The following is a 25,365-nucleotide window of genomic DNA, read 5'->3' as shown; positions in this document are numbered from 1 at the left end:
TGATTGACAGCCGTGGGAACCAATGGTGCCACTGCTGTATCTCAGCCAATCAGACAGTCAAGGGACTCGTGGACTTTGCTGGACAGAGATGGGGCTTGGGTAAGTAATAGGGGGTGCTGGAGAGGCTTTTACACACAGAAGACTTTTTATCTGAAAGTAATAGAATGTCCCCCAGAATTTCAGTGTATGAAGTATCTCAATATTCCCATCACTTCCTGTGTATATTAACCATTTTTGAGGAATATGTAGTATGTTTTTGAGGCCTGAACTCACTAAATGAGCATGTAATAGAAATGCCAAAACAAAATGTATGTCCAAATGATAAGCATCCACCCAAATCTGAAAGTTAAGGCAGCAAAACTGTCACTGTTAACTTTTATTCATAGGGTGTACATTCAATGATGCCATTGCAGATGTTTGGTCAATAGAGGTCACTTTATTATACCAAAGAATGTGCAGGGTTTACAGCCGGGCTGTATATACAGTATAACTATTTAGGAAAAAGCAAGGCATTATATAAAAGAGTAAACCTAATAAGGCCACACACCAATACTTTGAATTTGTGCAATTTGTATATAAGTGGATGCTTGTACTATGTTAACCACTTGACCACTGGGCACTTAAACACCCTAAATAACCAGGCCAATTTTCAGCTTTCGGTGCTCTCACATTTTGAATGACAATTACTCAGTCATGCAACACTGGACCTATATGACATTTTTGTCCTTTTTTTCACACAAATAGAGCTTTCTTTTGGTGGTATTTAATCACCGCTCAGTTTTTTATTTTTTGTGCTATAAAAGAAAAAATACAGAAAATTCTGTAAAAAAATGAATTTTTCTTTGTTTCGGTTATAAAATTTAGCAGATTAGTAATTTTTTCTTCATAAATTTTGGCCAAAATGTATACCACTACATATCTTTGGTAAAAATAAGTACAAATTGGTGGATATTATTTGGTCTTTGTGAAAGTTATAGAGTCCACAAGCTATGGTGCCAATATCTAAAAATTGATCACACCTGAAGGACTGACGGCCTATTTCAATTCTTGAGACCCTAACATGCCAGAAAAGTACAAATACCCCCCAAATGACCCCTTTTTGGAAAGAAGACATTCCAAGGTATTTAGCAAGAGGCATGATGAGTTTTTTGAAGTTGTTATTTTTTCCCACAATTCTTTGCAAAATCAAGATTTTTTTTCCTTTTTTTTTCTCCACAAAATTGTCATATTATCAGTTTATTTCTCACACACAGCATATGCATACCACAAATTACACCCCAAAACACATTCTGCTATTACTCCCGAGCACGGCGATACCACATGTGTGAGACTTTTACACAGTGTGGACACATACAGAGGCCTAACATGTAGGGAGCGCCATCAGGCGTTCTGGAGCACTCAGGATAATTCTGACATTTCTTCCCTACATGTAAAAATCATCATTTATTTGCTAGAAAATTACATAGAATCCCAAAACATTATATATGTTTTTTTAGAAAACACCCTGGAGAATACAATGGTGGTCATTGCAACTTTTTATCTCGCACGGTATTTGCGCAGCAATTTTTCGAATGCATTTTTTTGGAAAAAAAAACAGTTTTGTGCTTAAAAAAAAAAAAAACACAGTAAAGCTAGCCCAATTTTTGCATAATGTGAAAGATGAAGTTACACTGAGTAAATAGATACCTAACATGTCACTCTTCAAAATTGCACACGCTCGTAGAATGGCGCCAAACGCCGCTACTTAAAATTCCCCAAAGGCGACGATTTAATTTTTTTTTACTGGTTATATGTTTTGAGTTACAGAGGAGGTCTAGGGCTAGAATTATTGCTCTCGCTCTAACGTTCGCAGCGATACCTCACATGTGTGGTTTGAACACCGTTTTCATATGTGGACGGGACTTACATATGCGTTCGCTTCTGCATGCGAGCACATGGGGACAGGGGCGCTTAAAAAAAAAAAAAATTTTTTACTGTTCATTTTACTTTATTTATTTTAGTTTGACCTTTTTGTTCCCCAAAAATAAATTTTTTGATTACTTTTATTCCTATTACAAGGAATGTAAACATCTCTTGTAATAGGAATATGTCTTGACAGGTCCTCTTTACAGTGAGATATGGGGTCAATCTCACCTCTAAGCTGGGAAGCCTGAAAAAAAAAATATTCTGGCTTTGATCGTATTGGCGAGTCGGTAGAAGCACCGGAGGGCGGTGGGGGGGGGGGGGGGATGTCTATGGCTGGGTATTGCAGGGTATCACCGAGATATCACCGAGATTCCGAGCGGAATTCTGGGAGGACGTCATATGACGTCCTCCCAGAGTTAAACAACCGCCCTGTAGCCGTCATTCGGCTACAATGGGCCGGTTGTTAAGTGGTTAAATTAATGTTGTAGAATACCTTATTATTTAAGTGAGTGACAGCACATATGTATAGTTCATTCATAAAGTTTTCAGACCCCCTTCACTTTTTTCAATTTTGTTATGATACAGTCTGATACTACAGTTGTTTAAATTCATTTTTTTTTTCTCATTAACAGCTTAACAGTAAACTTCCATCTCTTACTTTTACCTACTCGTAAGCCTATAATAAGGCTTACCTATAGGTAGTGTAAATATCTCCTAAACATGCACCATTTAGGAGATATTTAATGTACATACTAGTACATTATGCCTTTACCTTGCAGGTACAAAAAAAAAAACATTTTAAGCTTCTGAAGATTTTACCCTCTTCATGACCAGGCCATTTTTTTTGCTGTTCAGCACTGCGCTACTTTAACTGATAATTGTGCTTTCCTGCAACGCTGTACCCAAATTAAATTTTTATAATTCTATTTACCAAACAGAGCTTTCTTTTGGTGGTATTTTATCACTGCTGCATTTATTTTATTATATAAACAAAAAAAGGCCAAAAATTGTGAAAAAAATACCTAATAATTTTTACTTTTTGCTATAAAACATATTCAATAAAAACATTTCAAAAATCTAATTTATTCATAATTGTATGTCAAAATGTATTCTGCTATATGTCTTTGGTGAAAAAAAAATCCCTATAAGTCTATATTAATTGGTTTGTGTGAAAGTTATAGCATCTACAAACTATGGTATATAAACTGGTATTTTTTTTTTATATATACTGGTAATGGCAGTGATCAGCGTTATAGTGGTATTGTGATAGTGCAGCAGGCAGTCTGACACGGACCCTGGATGGGGACCAAATTACACTGACATCAGCAGTGACAATAATGCAATGATCAGTGCTAATACTATTCACTGTCACGGTACTAATGACACTGACTGGAAAGGAGTTAACATTTAGGGGCAGTCAAAGGGTTAACATCTAGGGGCAATCAAATGGTCAACTGTGTGCTTAACAAGTGTAGAGTGTGTAATGTGTGCTGATTTTACTAAGCAATATGACTCTTTTTACTCACGGCTGCTCTCTGTAGTGTTGTTTACCAAAAACAGGACTCACTTCTGTCATTCACTCAGCCGATCAGCAGTATAAATCATTGGTTGAGATCCACTGATAGGCTTGTGCTGTAGCAAATGACAGCATAGCCAGAGAGGTGGACTGACAGGCACACCGCCTACCAGCAAATGCTAGATCACATATATACAGTATCTCACAAAAGTGAGTACACCCCTCACATTTTTGTAAATATTTCATTATATCTTTTCATGTGACATCATTGAAGAAATATCACTTTGCTACAATGTGAGGGTTGTACTCACTTTTATGAGATACTGTATATGTGATCCAGTGCAACGGGGCTGTGCTGTAGCAATAAGGCTACAGGAGATGATCCAGAATTGTTCAATATACACTCAGTACCCCATAATGGCAAAGTGAAAACAGAATTTCAGAAATGTCTGCAAATTTATATAAAAATTGAAAAACTGAACTATCACATTGGCATAAGTATTCAGACCCTTTGCAATACCACTTTAAGGCTGGGTTCACACTGCTGCGGGGGGAGATCCGGATGTGATTCGCACCGCAAATCACATCCGATCTCCGTAGCGATGCGAGTACAGCCATACAGATAGTATGGCTGAATTCGCATCGATCCCGCAGCAAACTCGCACGGGACCCTTTTTTTGGTCCGCAACAGAATCGGATCGCATGGGGGTTCACACCATGCGATCCGATTCCTGTGCGAGTCGGCAGATCGCACTGCGATATGCGGACGGATCTGGGGGTGTCATTAACATATCATTGACACTCCCAGCCGTCCACATAGGGCAGTGTGAACTGCCGGCGGGAGTAATGCGATGCGGGAAAACGCCGCGGATTCGCGGCGTTCCCGCATCGCAGCGGTGTGAACCCGGCCTAAATGTAGCTCATGTCCCTCCCATTTCTCTTGATCATTGCTGAGATGTATCTGCACCTTGATTTGAGGCCACCTGGGGTAAGTTAAATTGATTGGACATGGATTTGGAAAGGTGTATGCCTCTATAAAAGGCCTCACAACTGACACTGCATACTGTATCAGAGCAAAAGCCATGAGGTCAAAAAGGAACTGCCTGCAGAGATCAGAGACAGGATTATTGCAAGGCGCAGATCTGGAGAAGGCTACACTGCTGCACTGAAGGTTCCCACAAGCATATAATTCTCCTACATAATTCTCAAATGGAAGAAGTTTGGCACGGTCACGACAATTCCAAGTGCTGGTTGCCCAATCAAATTGAGCAATCGGGGGAGCTGACTGCGCTCCAGAGATCCTGTGTATAGATGGTACAGTTTCAGAAAGACAACCATCGCTGCAGCCCTCCACCAATCTAGGCTTGATGGCAGGGTGGCTAGACGGAAGCTTCTCCTCAGTGCAAAACACATGAAAGCCCACTTGGACTTTGCAAAAAAAGCACTTGAAGGACTCTCAGACTGAGAATTAAGATTCTCTGGTCTGATGAAACCAGGATTTAACTGTTTGGCCTCAGTTCTAAATGTTATGTCTGGAGGAAACCACTCATCACCTTCCCAATACCATCCCAACAGTGAAGCATGGTGGTGGCAGCATCATACTTTGGGTGTCTTTTTCAGCAGCAGGGACTGGAAGACTGATTAGGGTTGAGGGAAAGCTGAATGGAGCAAATTGTAGAGACATCCTCAATGTAAACCTGTTCCACAGCGCTCAGGACCTCTGACTGGGCCGAAGGTTCACCTTCCAACATGATAACAATCCTAAGCACACAGCTAAGACAACACAGGAGTGGCTTAGGGACATCTCTGGGAATGTCGTAGAGTGGCCCAGCCAGAGCCCTTGACTTGAATCCTATTGAACGTCTCTGGAAAGACCTGAAAATGGCTGACACGGATGGTCTCCCATCCGTGTCAACCTGCTTGAGCTTGAAGAGGATTTGCGAAGAAGAATAGCAGAAAATCACCCAATTCAGGTGTGCATAGCTTGCCGTGTCATACCCAAAAGACTCTAGCTGTAATTGCAGCCAAATATGCTTCAACAAAGTACTGAGTAAAGGGTCTGAATACTTAAAGCGGAGGTTCACACAAAAATTGAACCTTCACTTTTCTGAACCCTCCCCCCCTCCGGTATCACATTTGGCACCTTTCAAGGGGGAGGGGGTGCAGATACCTGGCTAAGACAGGTATTTGCACCCACTTCCGGGCATAGACTCCCACGGGTGTCTATGCCTCTCCCCGTCCCGCCGCGTTGTCTGCTGGGACACACACAGGTCCCAGAGACAGCAGGGACCATTCGGATTGGGTTGCGTGACTCGCGCATGCGCAGTAGGGAACCGGGAAGTGAAGCCGCAAGGCTTCATTTCCCGTTTTCCTTACCAAAGATGGCGGCAGCATCTGAGGACCGAGGGACAGTTCGGCCTCGGGTGCAGAGATCCCTGGATCCTAGGACAGGTAAGTGTCCTTATTTTAAAAGTCAGCAGCTGCAGTATTTGTAGCTGCTGACTTTAAAAAAAAAAAAAATGTGCAGGACTCCTGCTTTAAGTATATGTGATATTTCAGTTTTTTCTTTTTAATAAATTCAGACATTTATAAAAATCAGTTTTCACTTTGTCTGAAAATGAATTTAAAACAACTGTATCAGGCTGCAACATAACAAAATTGAAAAAAGTGAAGGGGATCTGAATACTTTATGAATGTGGCTGCAGATATTTTAAGTTTATATTACAGTCTAGTTGTGGCGCTCAGAATTGATGTGTATTGTTAAAAGTATAGCAAGCCCAACTTTATGGAAACCTTCTCTAATTTGTTTATGTATCGTAAGTAAAGCGGACAATGATCACTACATTGACAAATAAAATTTTTGTGTTTCCCAGTGCTCTTGTCATCTGTACATATTGGGTCCTAATATGGTGAGGTAGGAAAATGGAAAAATACAGCATTAAGAAACTACCTGTTCCAGTCCAGATGTATCGCCCACTGCATTCAAGTGGTTCATCATGTAGCTTAAAGGGTCAGCTGATGTATCCCGTGAGAACAAGAAATGAAAGAAGCATGGAGAGTTTTGTGCTGACTTTATATCTTCATAAGCCTCTATCACCAAATACAGCATAATGAATTTTAATGCTTCATACAGTTTATTCTCTGTGGCTTCATCAGAAAAAAAGGATTTGCACATTCTGTTTCTTTCAAACCGGTCTTTGCAATTGTAAAATTCCACCCACTAAAACAGAAAGAAAAGACAAATTCAAATGTTAAGATCATAAAAACTAACACAGTATCGGTAATGTTAACATAACAGCATGTTCTTAAAAAGAAAAAAACAAACATATAAACATTCTTTCCCATACTATTATACTACTAGAAGCTCAAAATAATGGAGAGAACGCATGGTTAAAGTGACCCTGAAACTTTAAAGTAAGTAGCAGAACTCAATATCGAGAATCACCCGAGATTAAAAGCTAGTCCATCAAGTAAAAGATAGTATCAACGCAAAAAGATATACCAAAATACTTTATTATTGGTTGTTTAGATGCGTTTATTTAACCACTTGCCGCCTGCTCACAGTACATTTACTGTGAGCAGGAGGCCGTTGAAGACTACGTACCTACGCATCATGTTTTACCTCCTTAATGAACTGTGCTGTGATCGGCCATAGTATGAGTTTGTCAGCAGGTTACAGCCATTTTGTCTCTGTATTTATAAACACAGACTCTAGCTGGATTTCTCCCTGCTGTTTAGAACTGAAAGCAAGGGGAAAAACCCAGTCAGCAAGTAAAAGCAGCATGCATACACTAGTAAACTTGTATAGGCACCCAATTAACCCTTTGATCGCCCTCCTTATCACTCTTGTCACCCAGCCAGTGTCATTAGTACAGTGTCAATGTATGGTATTATCGCTGATCTCTGTATTAGTGTCACTTTTTAGATATGTTTTATAATAAAGTAGAAAATATTTTTTTTCAAAATTTTCTGTATTTTTTCATTTATAAAAGCAAAAAAATATAAAAACCCAAGTGGTGATCAAATACCACTAAAATAAAGTTAAATTTGTGTAAAAAAAAATGTCATTTGTGTATAGTATTCCAAGCAATTGCCACATAAAGTAGAACAGTGCTGAAAAACAATAAATGGTCTGGTAATGAAGGGGGTAAACAATTCCAGTGGTCAAGTGATTGTAAAGGTAGTTTTTTTTAAATCAAAAAACCTTCTGTATGCAGAAGCCCCCCCCCCCCCAATACTTACTTGAACCCCATCTAGATCCAGTGATGTTGTAGCAGTGTCTCGGCTGCCCGGGATTCCCCTCCTCATTGGCTGTGACAGTAGTGCAGCGCCATTGGCTCCTGCTGCTGTCAGCCGATGATGAGAAAAAGAGGCAGGGCCGGGCCATGGCTCAGGTTGGGTGCCCCCATAGCAAGCTGTTTTCTGTGGGAGCACTCAACAGCAGGGAGGGGCCAGAGCACCGAAGAGGGATCCGAGAAGAGGAGAATCTGGGCTGCTCTGTGCAAGACCATTTCACAGAGCAGATAAGTATAATATGTTTGTTATTTTTAACAAAAAAAGGAGACTCTACAATCACTTTAACTGCTAAACCTCCCCTAATCCTCCATCCTCTGCAGCTGGTGTTCAGGGGAATGTTGATGTCACAGTAAGAAGTGCATTTACCAAAAATCTATTTCAGTTGTTTGCTCACAACACTTATACATGGAAGGAAATGCCCCTGTTGACGTAGGGTCGACACGCACACGCAAGCCGCTCATGCACTGAACGATCAGAATGATCTGGAGCTTATCTTGAATCCTTGCAAGGAACACTTCATTTTTATATTCTTTTCATGCATGTTTTTATGCACGCCTCACGTAATTTTTAATAAAGGAAGTTAAAAGGATTCTCTGCACTATTGGAGTTTCTTCTCTCACCTCGGTTTTTTTATCTCTATATGTGGTCCTATACTACCGGAATTCCACTGGATATCTGTGGCGCACGTATGGGGAAAATTCCATTGATGTGTACCTGATTACCCCGGAAGTGATAGTTTTTTACCTTCGTTTGGACATCTCTGAAAGATTGTCTGCTTGGAGGGAGTATTCAAGAATTTCTACTAAGCCTATTTAAAAGGCTCTCTGATAAGCCTTTAATTTTACGAAGGTGATGGGCAATACTATGTGGTGAATGTTAACATCCATACAGTCAAGTCATCATATTACAATATATATTCTTTGGACACTGTTATATGTAATTTTTGGTCTATGATAAGTCTCATTATTCTGGGCAAATTTAGACCATTATATTCTTATGGACACGTTTGTTTTATCTTTATTGTTTTGAATATTTATGGACACATTTGATTCACTTGTATGGTCCTGAATATTTATTTTTATTTTGCAATGGCATCACTTTTGTTTTTGTAAATGTCACATTTATATTTATTTTTCCAGCGCTGCCCTTTTTTCTTTATATGCTTTATCTTGTGCCCTATATCAGGGTTATAGTGTTCAGCCCCAGGACTTCCTTCACATGATTTATTTTTCAACTCACATTTATATTTTCACCTAGCGCAAATTTTTTCTTTATATAATTTCTCTTTATAAATGCCATCTCATCAGCTACTGCCACTTTGAAGACATTGGGCAAAGGATCTGACAACGTTGTTGTAATTTCTAAAGCAGACAACTATAGTTGATGGTTCTCGGTCTGAAATCAAAAGAATCAACGGGTGAATTCACAGGAAACACCAAAGAAGATAGTCTGATTGAAGAATACTCGTAATGCACGTTGCACGCGTTTAATTTCTAAAATGCGTGCAGCAGCTTTTAGTACCATATACCCAAATGACAACATATTTTAAAAGTAGGGCCAATAGGAATGCGTTGGAAGTGGAAAGAGGCCCTTATTAAATAAAAGGTATTTTTATTTATCTGAAAAGCCCATGAAGCATTAATTGATCTAGTGGAGTGTCAACAGTGGAGTGCCAGCAATGCTGAATCATGTTCTATGTTACCGATACCTCCAGCGATATAAACACTATTACACACATTTGTATCAAAAAGTAAAGGTGTGTAATAGGGCTGACATCCCTGGAGGTATCTGTAGGCATTGCAGGAATATTTGTCAAAGCAGTGGAAACTGCAGTTCAGTGGTTCTAAATGTAAAATAGTGCAACTAGGGAAAAATAATCCACTGAGAGAGTACATTGGAGGTACAGTATTAGCCAGCACTACCGAGGAAAAAGATTTGGGAGTACTTATTTCAGATGATTTCAAAATGAGCAAACAGTATGATCAGGCAGTGGGGGACGCAAATAGAATTCTAGGGTGCATCACTAGAGGGATCACCAGGAAGAGGAAGGAGTTTCTGATTTCCCCTATATAGATCTTTAGTGAAACCTCATTTAAAACATGTGCAAAACCTAATTTACAAAAAGATATCGATGAGATAGAATGAGTCCAGAGACAGATAACAAAAATTGTGAAAGGTCTGGGAGATAAAGCATAAAGTGACTTCAGGAACGTAACATGTACAGTCTGGAGGAAAGAAGGGAAAGGAGACACATGAATGAGCCATCTAAATACATAAAGGGGGTAAATAAGATTCAGGAGGGCTGGATTTTTAATATGAAACCAAAATCAAGAACATGGGGACAAGACCTAAAACTAACTGGAGGAAAGTTCAAAATTAATCTTAGTGTTTTTTTACTGAAAGGGAAGCTGAAACTTGGAGTAAACTTCCAGCGGAGGTAATAAGCCAATTAACAGTAAATGGCTTAGATCTATACTCAAAAAAAGAAAAAAAAAAACACATGTATGAAAAAAAAACCCACACAAGCAGACATAATGGCACACTCGGTCTTTTCTCTGACGTCACTTTTCTATGTTTGAAAGGGAAAGGTGAAGCATTGTACTTATGTCTAAGGGAAATAGTGGAACAAGAAAACAGGCTGCTCCCCAACAGAGACCTGCAGGAATGACAAAGAGTTGGATCATTCAAAGAGCGCTATAGCTGACAAAAAGACTCAAACAGCCCATACGACATCCAGATAATGGAGGTGAAACTCCTTTGGAAGCCACAGAGAAGGAAAAACTATTTCCTGGTTAACATGAAAAGAAAAACACTCTGAGAAGAAAACATAACCCTGTCTCTGTGTATCACCAGATCAAACTCTTTACAGGTAAATATACTAACTTTACTGCCAACAAGGAAGGTAACCTTGTGAGTAAAAGTAAACAAGAACAGGGCAGTTTCCGAAGAACCAAAACCAGGTTGAGACCCCGCAGTTGCACAGTTAGGTGCGTAGAGAGAAGAATGAGAGTGACACCCTGTACAAAGGCTTTCATTAAGCAATGAGAGGCAGGTGATCTTTAAAGAACAACTACAAGGGCTGACATTTGAACCTTAATAGTATTCAAGACCCAAAGTTGATCCAGTCCAAACTGGGGGAAAGACAGTTTATGCCTTATGGTGTAGGAGTTTGGAGTGGAATGGCATCATGATAGATTCAGTACTGAAAATTGTCAATGCAGGACTAGCATGCACATGCCAGACAATCTTCATCCCTCTGCTGGATATATTTCTAAGGAATCTGCAGGGCCAAAATTTCCCCAGACAGATGCAACAAGGTGCTAGACCTGTAAAGCACTCTGCAGGTGACTCAAGTTACATGCAAGTGTCTAGCCATGTGTGCCTTCAGCAAAGCCCAGTTACCAATACACCTTACAGGCTACCCCAGCATCTTTATCTCATAGGGGTCCGGGTACAGTTTTTATGGCAAGGCCAATGATCACGGCATCCAGAAAGTTGAAAAATTAACTTCTTTTGGCTCTTGAGCAGCTAAAGAAACTTGCTAGAAGAAAAGGAGCATTGGGAAGAGAGATATTGTTCTCCTAAGGCATTAGCAAAATTAAGGCATGATGGGAGTGGGGAGGGGGGTGTGTTATATTGGGCTGTCCCTATAGCTTTGTTTACAGTGTTCAATCTACAGAAGGCAGCAGCATTAACAATTTACCTGAATTACTAGTTTCTGTGTGCCTTAAATTGGAGCTTTAGTAAAAAAAAATAAAAAAAAAAAAATGTCAAACAGGCAGGATTTTTTATGCAGAAGAGACAGAATAAACCTTCCTGTCTGCCATGTACACTGAGCAAGGCACAGCACACACAGCTCAGTGTACAATTTTGGAGGATTTTAACCACTAGGGATCTGCGCTATAGCCGAATTACAGCTACAGCGCGGACCTGCTTTGCCGGGACAACGCCTGAGACTCGCCTGATCACGGATCGAAGCAAGGGGTCGATCCCGACCCCTTACCATGTGATCAGCTGTCAGCCAATGACAGCTGATCATGTGATCACAACAGAGCCGGTAATAGGCTATTTTCTTCCTCGCGCTGTCAGCGTGAAAAAAAAAAGCCGATCACCGGTGGCCGTGAGAGGGACTTCAGTCCCGATCACGACCAAGTCATCAGTGCCCACCTGCCCCCTGCCAGTGCAACATACATAAAGTAAAAGTGCCACCCATCAGTACCACCCCTTAGTGCCCATAGTGCCACCCATCAGTGCCCATAGTGCCACCTATCAGTGCCACCTATCAGTGCCCATCAATCCCATCTATCAGTGGTACCTATCCGTGCCCATCCGTGCCACCCCTCCGTGCCATCTTATCTGTGCCCATCTTTGCCCATTAGTGCTGCCTTATCTGTGCCCATCAGTGCTGCCTTATCTGTGCCTATCAGTACCGCCTTATCTGTGCCTATCAGTGCCCACCAGTGCAGCCTATCAGTGCCCACCAGTGCCGCCTCATCAGCGCATTTCAATGAAGGAGAAAAATGACCTGTTTGCAAAATTTTATAACAAACTATTAAACATTTTTTATTTTTTTTTTATTTTGCATCTTTTTTTGTTTGTTTAGCAAAAAATAAAACTCCCAGCTGTAATTAAATACCACCAAAAGAAAGCTCTATTTGTGGGAAAAAAAATGATAAAAATTTCATTTGGGTATGGTGTTGTATGACCACGCAATTGTCATTCAAAGTGCATCAGCGCTGAAAGCTAAAAATTGGTCTGGGCAGGAGGGGGGTTTAAGTGCCCAGTAAGCAAGTGGTTAATGATCAACCACACATGCACAGGAGTGACACCATCTCAGCCTGGCCAATTAAAATGGCCGAAGATCAGTACCCGGGTGCAGACCGGCCAAAGGTGTCGGCAGCTGTCTGGGAGCTTGAGGGACACCACAGTTTTAGAGTGAAGTAGAGTTCTGCATTAATAATTTTAATAGTAGTAAATATAAAAAACTGTATACGAACACACTGTATTATACAACCAGCAGGTAAACTTTGGGGGTCCTTTTCATATGATTTTACAGTTTCTTCATCTTCTGTTGTTTAAAGTGGTTGTTAACCCACTCCTATTACATGCTCCCATCGTCTGCACCATTATAATAATTGTCCCTGTGCCTGTGTAATATAAAAAATCTGCATGATTGTAGCAGTATAAGCTCAGTTCCCGCCACTAAGCTGATTCCTCTCCTTTCTTCTGTCTCCACCTCACAGCTGCAGTGGGTGGGGCCGAGCCCTCCCACTGACATCAGCTGTGGAGGAAGGGGAGAGAGGAGAGAGAGAGCGCCGAGCCACCGACAATCAGCTGAGCGGCGTGAGCGGAGCTCATACAGGTACAATCGTGAAGTCTATTTTACATTACACAGGCACAATTATTATAATGGTGCAGAGAGGATAGGAGCATGTAATAGAAGAAATGAGAGCAACAGGCATGGGGGGGGGGGGGGCGGGTACATTGTACAAGCAGAGACAGACAGAGAGGGGAGGGAGAGAAGGACACAGGCCGGAGATAGCAGGCTGCGGATGATGGAGGCGTGCAAACGGACCATGATGTCAGGGCTTAGCAGCCATGATTATCGTTGTTTGTTTTCAGAGGGGAGGGTATAGCCAGGCAGGATCAGCCAGGTATTTCAGATGATACGTGGGTCCAAATGACAAAGCACAAATGCTGTGCTGTATAACAGGCTTTAAGGGAACAGAATCTGTATTTTGTTTGTTTTTTGGGTTAACAAACGCTTTAAAGCCTGTTATTTACATAGTTCAGGCTTAAATTTTTCACACACAAGTGAATGATTCTGAGCAGGGAGCATCCTCTCTCTCTCTTTCCTCGTTATAAGGTTTAAGCCAAGGTTTCAATAAAAATACAGTTGGCTCTATTAACAAAGCGGTATCTTACCACATCCGAGTATGCAGTAAGATAAGGCACAGCGTTTTTTAAACATTTATGGCATTCACTAAAAGCGCTACTAAAATACCCCTCCCTGAACCATACCAAGCCACCTGCCCTCAAAAAAAAAAAAAACAACAGGAGGCAGTTTTGGCAGTCCTTTATTTAAAAAAAAAAAAAAGTCCTTGGTGTAGAGCCATCAATCACGATGTCCGCCACCACTGCTGATCTGGGAAAAAAAAGCTCCACTCCCGCCGACTATGCTGCCTCCCACTTTTAAATAAGTTGTGATCGACAATGGATCTACACGGGGACTTTTTTTTATGTTTTTTAATAAAAGGAAAACTGCCTCCTGTGTTTTTTTCACACTACACTTTTGTTGAAGGGAGCTTCCAGATTCCGATAAGCCCTCCACCTGCATGGGGATGGGGGGGAGGCAGAGCCAAACCCCCCTCCATGTTGAAGGGGCACATGGATTGTGGGGGGGGGGGGGGGTGGGTGCTCGCTCGTACCCTCCCTTTTCTGACCTGCCGGGCTGCATGCTTGGATAAGAATCTGGTACCGATTTTTTATTGCCAGCAACTCTTCTTTTTTTATTCTGGGGAATATTATAACATGGTAACAACCCATGCAATCCATACATACAAAGAAACCAAGACAAATTAAGTAATGTATATTAAAATGGAATTACACAGGGGAAATATATTAAACACACTAACTTGTGATTGTAAACCTTTGCGTTTTATTTTTTTAAATAGCAAACACGTCATACTTACCTCCACTGTGCAGCTCATTTTGCACCGAGTGGCCCCGATCCTCCTCTTCTGGGGTCCCACGGCCGATCTTGCGGCTCCTCCTCGCATCAGATAACCCCTTAGGAGAAGTGCTCTCCCTGGGGGTTACCATGCGAGCGTGCTCCCGAGTCCAGCATTTGCATTCATAGATACGAATGCCGAACTCACACGATTTCTCTTCTGTATGTCAGTCCCGATTTCGGCCGCGATCCCAGAGACACCCGCACAGGTTTCTACACAGATGTCAATGTAAATCGAAGACCAAAATAGCAAAAAGCAGTACAGAAACTACCCCTTAAAATCAGTGCAGAGGTGCACCGATTAGGACAATGCTATTGATGGAAATTGCCGTTTCAGTACTTTAATGATGCAGGTTTGGGTTTTCTTGAGTTTTTGGTAACTAAGAAAAGAGCAAAGGCTATTAGATTACAGGCAGAAATAACTTAAGTTCAGGAAAAACTAATACCTCATAATAAGGGGGAAATGTACCAAGTTTATAAGGGAGAACTAAGGGAAATTATATCGGAAGAAGAGGACCAACAGAAAAAAAAAAAGGAAAAAATACAATAGGAATGTGGAGGACTACAAATCTCAGAATGTTTTTAAATGGCAAGAAAATTTTAGAGAACCTAATACTAGCACAGCTTCTTCAAATTAACCTATTAGAGTAAGGAAGGAGGGAGAAGGTGGGGGTGGAAATTCCATCTTATACATCCAAGGTTCTAAAGTTGGTAATACTACTCCCCCCCCTCGGATACCAAGATGAAATACCCTTAGAGAGAGGGAAGGTTACCCCTCACCTTATTATGGGGGAAATAAACCGGGAAGAACCCAACAGGGACAGTTATATGGACAGGATAGGGATTATTACTCCTATAATCATAACTCACCACGTAACACCCAGACAAAAGGCCCCAAACAGCCGAGATGGCAGCAAGGAGGTAGTCCAGGAAGTTACCTGGGAGGACGGGGGAATGTTAATGGTATCCCCAAGGGGGAGTTCAAATGGAAAATTGATATGAGCCCCTACATGAACAGGATAACGAGGAGGATTATGATTACAATTATGCCTGGTATGATCCACCACGCATGGAACATCACCCTACAGGAGAAGGGGGCTCTGGAATGGCCCCCCTAAGAACCAGGTCTGATAATATTTTAGGCAAAAGCCAGGGACCAAGAAAAGGAAAGCAAAGAGGATACAGAGGATGGAAAAGGAAACATGCCAAAGAAAATGAAGCAATAAGTAATGAGGGTATTTTTAATCTCAGTGGGATCCAGCTAACTGATGTAGAAATGAAAACTTTAGGGAAAGGTCTCAAATTTGCCCCAATAAATCCCTTAATAAATTTGGCATGTTCAAAGACGTTCAGAAATTTGTTAGAAAATTAAGTATCAAAAGACATTTTCTTTCCAATAAAGGTAACCAGTGGAGGGCCGGAGGGGTCTTCTGATGGGGGTTGAAACCTTAGGAATGCATCCTTGTTTAACCCCCCTCCCGGGTAAACCTTCACCAAATCTATTGGTTTTTAAGGATTTGGTGCTGAAGGATTTACATGAGGCTAAAATCAAAAAGGTCCAACAGAAAGATATACACCAGGGTATCAAATCTGTCTGATTAAAAAAAGACCTCATCATTCCCCCACCGATAAGGGGGACGGGGGGTATTGTGTTGCTGAATAGACAGGATTATGAAGGGGAGATGAACAACCTGCTAGTGGATAGGGCTACTTATAGCATTCTAAAATGTTTGAACCAAATAGTAAAGGAAGGCTTTGAATCAAAATTAATAAATAAAAAAGAAAAAATAATTCCTGGTGCCACTGAGCCCTTGTACACATGGTCGGACATTCCGACAACAAAATCCATCGGATTTTGTCCAAAACTTGTGTTGCATACACACGATCGGACAAAGTTGTCGGAAAATCCAATCGTATGTAACGTGATGACGTTATTTAGTTACGACGGGACTACATTCAGGCTAGTAGCCAATAGGTCTAGGAATTTGATCTGAGCATGCATGGCACTTTGTCCGATCGGATTCACGTTGTCGGAAAGTTTTACAGCCCAGCTATAAAACTTTGTCGGATATTCCGACGGAAACAGTCCGATGGAGCCCACACACAGTCGGATTATCCGACAACACGGTCCGATCGGACATTTTCCGTCGGAATGTCCGACCGTGTGTACAAGGGCTGACACCTAGGATTCCTATTATTATCTGCCGAAGGTTCATAAAAGTTTGAGTCATCCAAGGGGAAGACCAATTGTGAGTGGGATCAATTCGATGTCCTCCAGAATTGGAAAATACATTGACGTATTCCTGCAACCTTTGGTCAATAAGACCCCGGCATTCCTGAAGGATAAAAATTACATTTTGGAACTTTTACGTTTTGCGATGGAACATAATTACTTCTTTTACCAAGGGAATTATTATTTACAGCAGACTGGCGTTGCAATGGGGGCAAACTTTGCCCCCAGTCTAGCCAATCTGTTTATGGCTTTTTGGGAAAATTAGGTTTTGGTTTAATTTGAGGTTTTAGCGTTGTTACATTGATGACACCTTTTTCATATGGATGGGGGATGAGAACTTCCTTCCTTTTTTCATGAATGATCTGAAAACTAACAATTGGGGTATTAGGTTCACACATGAATGGAGTCATACATCCATAAACTTTTTGGATGTTACTATATTCAAGCAACACAATAAACTTCTGACAAAAACGTTCTTTAAAACCACTGATAGAAATGGTTTTATACCAGTTGGGAGTTGTCATCGTCCCAACCGGTTACAATCAGTTCCTAAAAGTTAATTTCAACGAATTAGACAAAATTGCTCTAACTTAGATGATTTTAGTCTGCAGATATTCACTGTGAGAGATGGCTTTGTTATGATAATCGCGTTCTAGAATCAGAGATCCAGAGAATATCGACTCAGGATAGGAACACACTCCTAGTCCTTAGAGACATAAAAGTTAATGTTTCGAATAACTCAAAGACAAATCAACCAGCGCTGAACAAATAAACTAAAATAAAAATATACATACAACTCGTACTAGGATACTGCGGCTAGAATACTATAGGTCAAAATACCAAATCCCACAATAGAAATTTAAAAAAACGACAGTACAGCGCAGATAAAAGAACTCCACAAAATAATAATATTAAAAAAGAAATAATAAAAGAAATGCAGAATAGGTAAGGTAAGCTTCAAGAGTCCACAAGTGCAGGGTGTCTTCTTTCAGCAAAGATAAAAGTGGTGATTTGATCGCTTCTACCAATGGATAAGATGGACTCTCACCTTAGGCAATGGACCCCTGACAAGTCAGACAGGTCAAAGAGGCATATCCCCACCAGGGGTTAATCACAGACATCAGCATTTAAATAGAGGTACTCCGGGAGTTAATCCTTCTCATATCCTATATCTCAGCATAATTCCATAGTATGTATATGAAAACATAAGAGGACAATATCTGCTCTCCGTTTCAGTATTTATTAAAAAAAATACAATAAAATGATACACTCACATTGTATGGCACTGCTCTCCAGTGCCAAGTTATAGATGAGACTTTAACACAGTCAATAGACATCAATGCACGGATCAGCGTTGTGAACGAGCGGGTGACGTCACGGCTAATGTCACGTGGTCCGTACGCGTTGCGTCCCAAAAGTAGGCGGGACTTCATCAACGGCGACGGCGTGACGTTAAACGCCCACTTTTATAGAACCAACGCTGATCAATGACCAATAGGAAGTACTCCCATGCGCAAACTCAAATCTCGGGGTAAACATAACAAACGTGACCCCGGAAATAAAAATGCACATATGATCCGGTACAGGAGAGGAAAATAAGAGTAATTAGTACATCAGCTGGAGATGCAGAGTAGACAAAAATGCAACACCGCTCCCTAAATCCTAAAGAATTAATAAGACAGGGCAAAACAAGCCTCAAATAGAAGTGGGGAATCGCAAAATGCAAACTGCACCACCAGCTGTCCCTAAGTAAGAGATAACTATGAAGCTATCCCATAGGGAAAATAACATACTTTGTCTTAAAAGGCAATAATAAAATCTAAAAAATAAAAAAATAACAACTTTCCCAAGCTCGTATTCACTTAATATTAGTTCTACTCAAGGGGATAAACGTCCCTCATCTGATCCAAACTAACCAGCAAAACTTTTCTGAAAATAACAAAAAACCAACAGCCAATGACGTCACCCATAGCAACCCTGATCCGTGCATGAAAAAGGCAATAATAATTATACAAACAAATAAATGAATGAATATAAATAAATTACCTATCAGAAATAAAACAATTTTAATGTTTCTAATAAATTTGAATGTTCCATTTTGACCACTTTCTCTTCCCAGTATAAATGGGTTAATAAAATGTTGACAAAACAGTCCTGAAGGAAGATAATGTGTTGGGTCCAGCTCCCCCTGATCGACCGAATGCCATTTTTAGAAGAACCCAAATCTTGAAAGATTTTAGTTCCACTGAGGTGTTCTGCAAAATCAGAATGTTTGGAATCTAAAAGGCTTTTATCCATGTAGAAGGTGTTAAGTATGTAAGGATTCAAAAACTATGAGGACTGCTTCCTTTACATCTCATACTACCAAATGTAACTTTCCCATTAAGGAGTTCATTACATGTGGAACTGTAGGTGTCATATACCTCTTGAGGTGCCCATGTGGGTTCCGATATATTGCGAGGACCACGCGGGCACTTAAAGTGAGGATAGCAGAACATCTTTTGAATATCAGGAAATGTTTTAAAGGGCACAGTATGTCCATGCATTTTCGTGATTACCATAACAGAGATCTGGCTTTATTGCAGGTCATAGGTACTGAGAAATTCACACCCCATTGGAGGGGGAGCAATATGAAAAATCTATATCCCATTGTGAAACCCATTGGATTTTTTATTTACGTACTTACAGACTCTTGGGAATGAACATAGAATGAGATATTAATTGTTTCATTGATAATAGTTGATCTTTCTTATTCCATTAGTGCTAGTGTTAGTTTTTTTTTAGGTCTTTTTAGTATCCCTTTTAGATTATTATCTATACCGCTGTTACTCAATGAAGGGTTCTCTTTAATATATGATAGATATTATTTTTACTTGTCATACTGGGTTATGTTATAATATGTCCAGTTCTACCTACCAATACATTGGGTTTATGATGACTTTAATATGTATATGTATCTGCAAATGGTGATCATCGTGGAGAGAATCAGTTGATCTCTACATCCTGAACATATTTAAAATTTTTAAAAAATTATTTTTTTTGGAAGGATTTTTTTTTTTTATTTAATTTATTTTTTGGTAATCTTTTTTAATTACATTTTTTTACTTTTGGCCCTGGCTCGCGCTGCAGTATTCTGACATGCGATTTGACATGTCAGGTCGCATGTATAGTCGGCGGCAATTTCCATCAATGGCACCGTCCTAATCTGTGCGACGCTGCATCTGCTGCGCTCCATCAATTTCAGGGGGTAATTTCTTTACTGCTTTTTGCAATTTCAGGCTGCGATTCACATTGACATCTGTGCAGAAACCTGTGTGGATGTCTCTGGGATCGCAGCCGACGGACACGGGAGTGAAATCGTGTGCGTTCAGCTGAGCTTGCGCTGCTTCATTCTTGCAGCTTGGTGTGAACCTGGGCTAATGCACGCCTAATACCAAGTATTGATTACACTTTGGCGGCATATTTTTATTCTTATTTAGAATTTCTTACATGTCCCATCCAGGTGACACCAATAGGATGTATAGATCAATTCAACTTCTGGTGTCACCCACGTCCACTTGCATTAATATGCTATTAGCAGACGTCTTGGTTGAGTCTCCTTTCCCAGCTGAAGTCTATTATGGAGAAACTAGTCGGTGAAGTCTATTGTGAGATGTCAACCGTTTTAGCTGGTTGGTGCAAACCACTGCTCTGTTTTTATGTCCATTTATTTTTGCTGATGTTTTTAGTGTGCCGTTTTAATAAACCATTTTGTTGAAACATATTGCACTATGAGGCTATCCTCTTCTTCCTTTATGCTCTGGGATTTATCCTTGAGCTGCCAGATTGGATATCAGCTTTTCCAAAGATACCACAATTCCTGCGTCCATTGAAAAACCGGGTCCACTTTTACAGCTTAAGGTGTTGGAGCCTTATGGGATCATTGTCCAGTGTCTGATACCGCTGTTATCTGGAATTTGGTTTGTTTTTACAGCCCAGTCTGTTGGAGCATGGTGGGATTATTATTCAATGCTTGAAACTACTGCCATCTTAAGAAGTGAATCTATGTGGTGATGCGATATTAAAGTCTTTGTGTTTTGAAGAGCACTGAAGTTCCCTTATATTTGGTTCACCCAATTCCCTTGAAGAGCACAGAATTTTTCACACATTTGATTCACTCAGTTCCCTTTTGTATAAGAATTTGTCAGTTTGACATTTTTCATGCACATCTTTTTATGCACATCTTGTTGCACCTTTTATGAACTGAATTGTATATTTTTCATTTTATGAGTCATTTCATACAATTTTTTATTTATTTTTATACTTGTTTTTGTATGAGTGAAGCTGTTTTTGTAGGAGTGGACGTTATGCCCTTAAATTTTTGTCATGTGTATTTTTGCACTGTGAATAGTCTTATAGAATAGCACACCTGTTTATTTTAATTATCTAGGACTACCATCGGGTGCCTGTCTACCCTGCACAAATCCAACGTGGTCTGCTTTAACTAGATTTGGAGTGATTTTGGCTAATCTATTAGCTATCAATTTGGCATAGATTTTGAGGTCTGAGGCAGAATTACTATAGTGGCTTGTAACATTTCTGAAGGAAAGGAAGCTGCAGAAGTAGCTAGGTTAAAAAGTGTAGCCAAATGAGGTCTCAGTACATCTTTGTAAGTTTTATAATACTCAGCTGTAAAACCATCAGCACCTGGTGACTTGGTATTTGGCAATGATTTAATAACAGCGAGAATCTCATCTTCTGTAATAGGAGAATTAATGTTTTCCAACACTACCTCTGACACAGTTGGGAGAGAGACAGAGTTTAAAAAGGAAGTAATTAAGGGCTCGTTTGGTTGAGGGGTTGAGGTGTCATTGATAAGGTTGTATTCATTATTATAGTATTTTTTAAAAGTATTAGCAATATGCTTAGGGTGAAACACTTTAGCTTGTGTTACACGATCAAGAATAGGAGCCAGTTTCGCTTTACACCTTTTTTCCTTAGCTGCAATCTGTATTAAAATACCTTTGATAAAAGCCTTGTGTGCACACCAAACAGAAGGTAATGAAGCATTAGGGGTAATATTTTTGATAAAGAATTCTTGAATGTTTTTTCATAGGTCCATATATATATATATATATATATATATATATATATATTCGCAATAATGTAGGTGATGCTGTTAATGTCACACACTAAAATTACATATCTGCCATGAGGATCCAAGACTGATGCGCGAAGCTTAAAGGAATTAGCGTTTCTCTTTTTTTAATCTCTGAATTTGCCATAAATACACGTGGAAACAAATTGTGGGTGCTTTATTGGGGTTTGTTGGCTCAGAAATTTGTTTCTTGCAAACAGATGTCTCCATTAAGGTTTTTGGCCTTTTGCCACATAGCTTTCCGCTTATTTGGACTATTTAGTCCAAAAACAAAGCAACAGGGTGCCTGGTTGGGAGTAATCTTCCAGAGCCCTCCAATAGGATAGTTTAAACAAGGTGTCCTCAGTTTTGATGTCCTCCAAGAAATGGACTCGGTGTCAATGGTGTCAACAAGAAAACTTGAAATAGTCAAACAATAACTGGTAAAGGCAAGTATAAAAAACAAGAAACAAATCTTGGTTAGAAGTGAAAGCTGCATCTTTAGGTGGGGGGATTTGCTCCTCAGAGCCACAGGGTTCCTTTGCAGTCAAATAGTTATCTGAGACCCTACCAATTTTAGGTTAGGAAGTACTGATATAGTTAACCAGGGGCTGTTTCCCACAAGGGTTTGGCTCTTGAAGGTGAAGCTCTAGGCGGGGAACTTTGTTCATCTGTAGGCAGTAAGCCCCATTGTTTTGCTAGCTTCATTCCTTCTTCCACTGAGAATAAAGTGTAGTTTCTGTATTCCCAGGTGACTAGCAGCTAAGCTGGGAAGCCCCAGCGATAGACATTATGATTGCGATAGAGCTTGGTAAGAGAAACTAGTTTATTGCGGGCTTGCATGGTGTGCTTGGACAGGCCTGCATACAATGAGATCCCGTTGTATGGCTCAGGCAATGGAGAGTCCCATCTTGCCCGCTGTGCCTCCTTGAAATTACAGAAATGTATTCTGGCGATAGCATCGCAAGGCACATTGTCAGGAAGAAAGGGTGGTTTAGTGAGTCTATGCACCCTGTCCACTGTGATTTCTCACTTTGGCACGTCAGAAAGGAGGACTGAAAGAAAAAAAAAATATGTGGTCTGTGGCACCATCAGTAATTGGCCTCCATCCCAGAATTTGAAAGAAAGATGGTAAATTTTGGTCAGGGGGAATTTGAATAAGGCCAATTACTATATAGAGTAAGCAAATAGGATAAAAAGCACAGTATTTCTCGTATGAGTTTATTACATACTATCCGACAAAAAGGTTTTTTTTTTGGACTTTAAATAAGAGCTGTATATTAAATATACTAGTTGTTGGATGTAGTTGCGTAGCTCAGATGGAAAATGGACTCGGCAACCCCATGGAACTTTACATTGTTCCTCCTGGAATGGTCCTCCAAGTCTGCTAATTTTGCTTTAAATTGCTTGCACCTCATCCTCTGCTCCATTTATGAGCATCCACTTGCTCATTATGTGTCACGGCAAAATCTCCCAACTTGGTTTCTATATGGTGTACTCTTTCACCAATATCATCCACCTCCTTCCTGATCTGTGTAACCATAGACATCATATCTTTGTCAAGAAACCTTCTCAAAGACTTAACGTTTTATCTGAGAGTGGTTGTCCCACAGTAGAGTAGTCATCAATGCACTCTATGAATTCACATTTGGAATCTCCTGGGAAATCTCCCTGCCCCTCTCACCTGCATATTGATGTGTAGGAGACTTCTTAGAACTTAATTTCACAGGGCTGGCGACAGGAGGGTCTATATGTGAAGAGCGGCTGCTGCTCCTGAAGTGGAAAGCCTTGAAAGGGAGGATGTCCGCGGCTGGTCCCAGCCAGTGCCATATTGGGTTTCATGTGCTCTGAGGGAGCCGAAGTATGTTGTCAGCTTGTGGGGACCGGGATTAGACTTGCATTTCCCCATGGTTGGCAGTAGCAGCACGTTGACCTGTAGTAGGTGGTAGGGCTCAGTTTAGCTGTCCGCCGTTACTAAGAATGGTTGAGAACCGCTGTGAGGTCTGGGAGCTCTCTCATCACACGCTCATCTTCCTTGGCAGCAGATTTTTATCAAGAACGTCTTGGTAAATGTTTCCATTCATCCTGCCGTTAATGATATGAAGTTTGCCAGTACCGTATGCTGAAAAACAGCCCCACACCATGATGTTCCGATCCCAAAACGTCACTGTTGGTATGGTGTTTTTAGGGTGATGTGTAGTCAAGTTTGACCTCCAAACATGGTGTGCATTATGGCATCCAAAGAGTTTAATTTTGGTCTCATTTGACCAGACTACATTCTCCCAGTATTTCACAGGCTTGTCTAAATGTTGTGCAGAAAACTTTAAACAAGCTTCAACATGGTTTTTCTGCAGCAATACAGGCCATGGTGTTTGGGTGCATTACTTATTTTTTTTCTCTAAAACAATTGTACCTGATAATTCTTTCTGAAGCTCCCCACAAATGGTCACTGGCTCTTGGACAACTCTTCCGATAATTATTTTTAACTCTGTCAAAAAACTTGACAGATGAGACCAAGATAAACCTATTTGGTTCAGATGGTGTCGAGCCGTGTGTGGTGGCAACCAGCTGAGGAGTACAAAGAAAAGGGTGTCTTGTCTACAGTCAAGCATGGTGGTGTAAGTGTCATGGTGCGGGGCTGCACAAGTGCTTCCGGCACTGAGGAGCTACAGTTCATTGAGGGAACCATGAATATCAACATGTACTGACATACTGAAGCAGAGCATGATCCCCCTCCCCTCGGAGACTGTGCCGCAGGGCAGTATTCCAACTTAATAACGACCCCAAACACACCTCCAAGACCACTGCCTTGCTAAATGAGCTGAGGGTAAAGGTGATGGACTGGCCAAGCATGTCTCCAGATTTGAACCCTATTGAGCATCTATGGGGCATCCTCAAATGGAAGGTGGAGGATTGCAAGGTCTCCAATATCCACCAGCTCTGTGATGTCATCATGGAGGAGTGGAAGAGGACTCCAGTGGCAACCTGTGAAGCTCTGGTGAACATGAACAAGAAGGTTAAGGCAATGCTGGAAAACAATGGTGGCCACACAAAATAATGACACTTTGGGACCAGTTTTGACATTTTCACTTAGGGGTGTACTCACTTTTGTTGCCAGCGGTTTAGAAATTAATGGCTGTGTTGAGTTATTTTGAGGGGATAGCTAATTTACAGTGTTATACAAGCTGTACACTCACTACTTTACATTGTAGCAAAGTGCCATTTCTTCAGTGTTGTCACGTGAAAAGATATAAAAATATATTTACGAAAATGTGAGGGGAGTACTCACTTTTTTGAGATACTGTACATACACAGTATATCAAAAATATATAATAATGTTACACATATTATACCATAAATTATTTGGAACGGTATATGCTTTTAAATTAGACGATCCCTGAAAACCCTTCTCTTCAGAGAAGCCTACCCTACCCACACCTAACAACTGTATTTTCATTTTCTCCATCAGCTTATTCCCCACAGTTATTAACTTTTATTTCAACTTGACCCTCCCTTCTAGATTGTAAGCTCTAACTAGCAGGGCCCTCTGATCCCTCCTGTATTGATTT

The 25,365-nt window shown here is 40.6% G+C and overlaps 1 protein-coding gene across 1 annotated transcript in view; it reads right to left on the bottom strand.

Moving 5' to 3' along the window:
* OTULINL (OTU deubiquitinase with linear linkage specificity like) overlaps positions 1-25,365 on the bottom strand; it is a 120,738-nt gene that overhangs the window by 2,389 nt on the left and 92,984 nt on the right. The window contains exon 7 of the mRNA XM_077492015.1: positions 6,372-6,641. Within this exon, the coding sequence (XP_077348141.1) occupies positions 6,372-6,641 (270 nt within the window). The remainder of the gene's footprint in view (positions 1-6,371; positions 6,642-25,365) is intronic.

Source organism: Lithobates pipiens, unplaced genomic scaffold, assembly GCF_037356315.1.
Source record: "Lithobates pipiens isolate NorthernLeopardFrog02 unplaced genomic scaffold, aLitPip1_a1.2 Scaffold_19, whole genome shotgun sequence".
Classification (NCBI taxonomy): Eukaryota; Metazoa; Chordata; class Amphibia; order Anura; family Ranidae; genus Lithobates; species Lithobates pipiens.
This window is presented reverse-complemented; position numbering and strand designations above follow the sequence as displayed.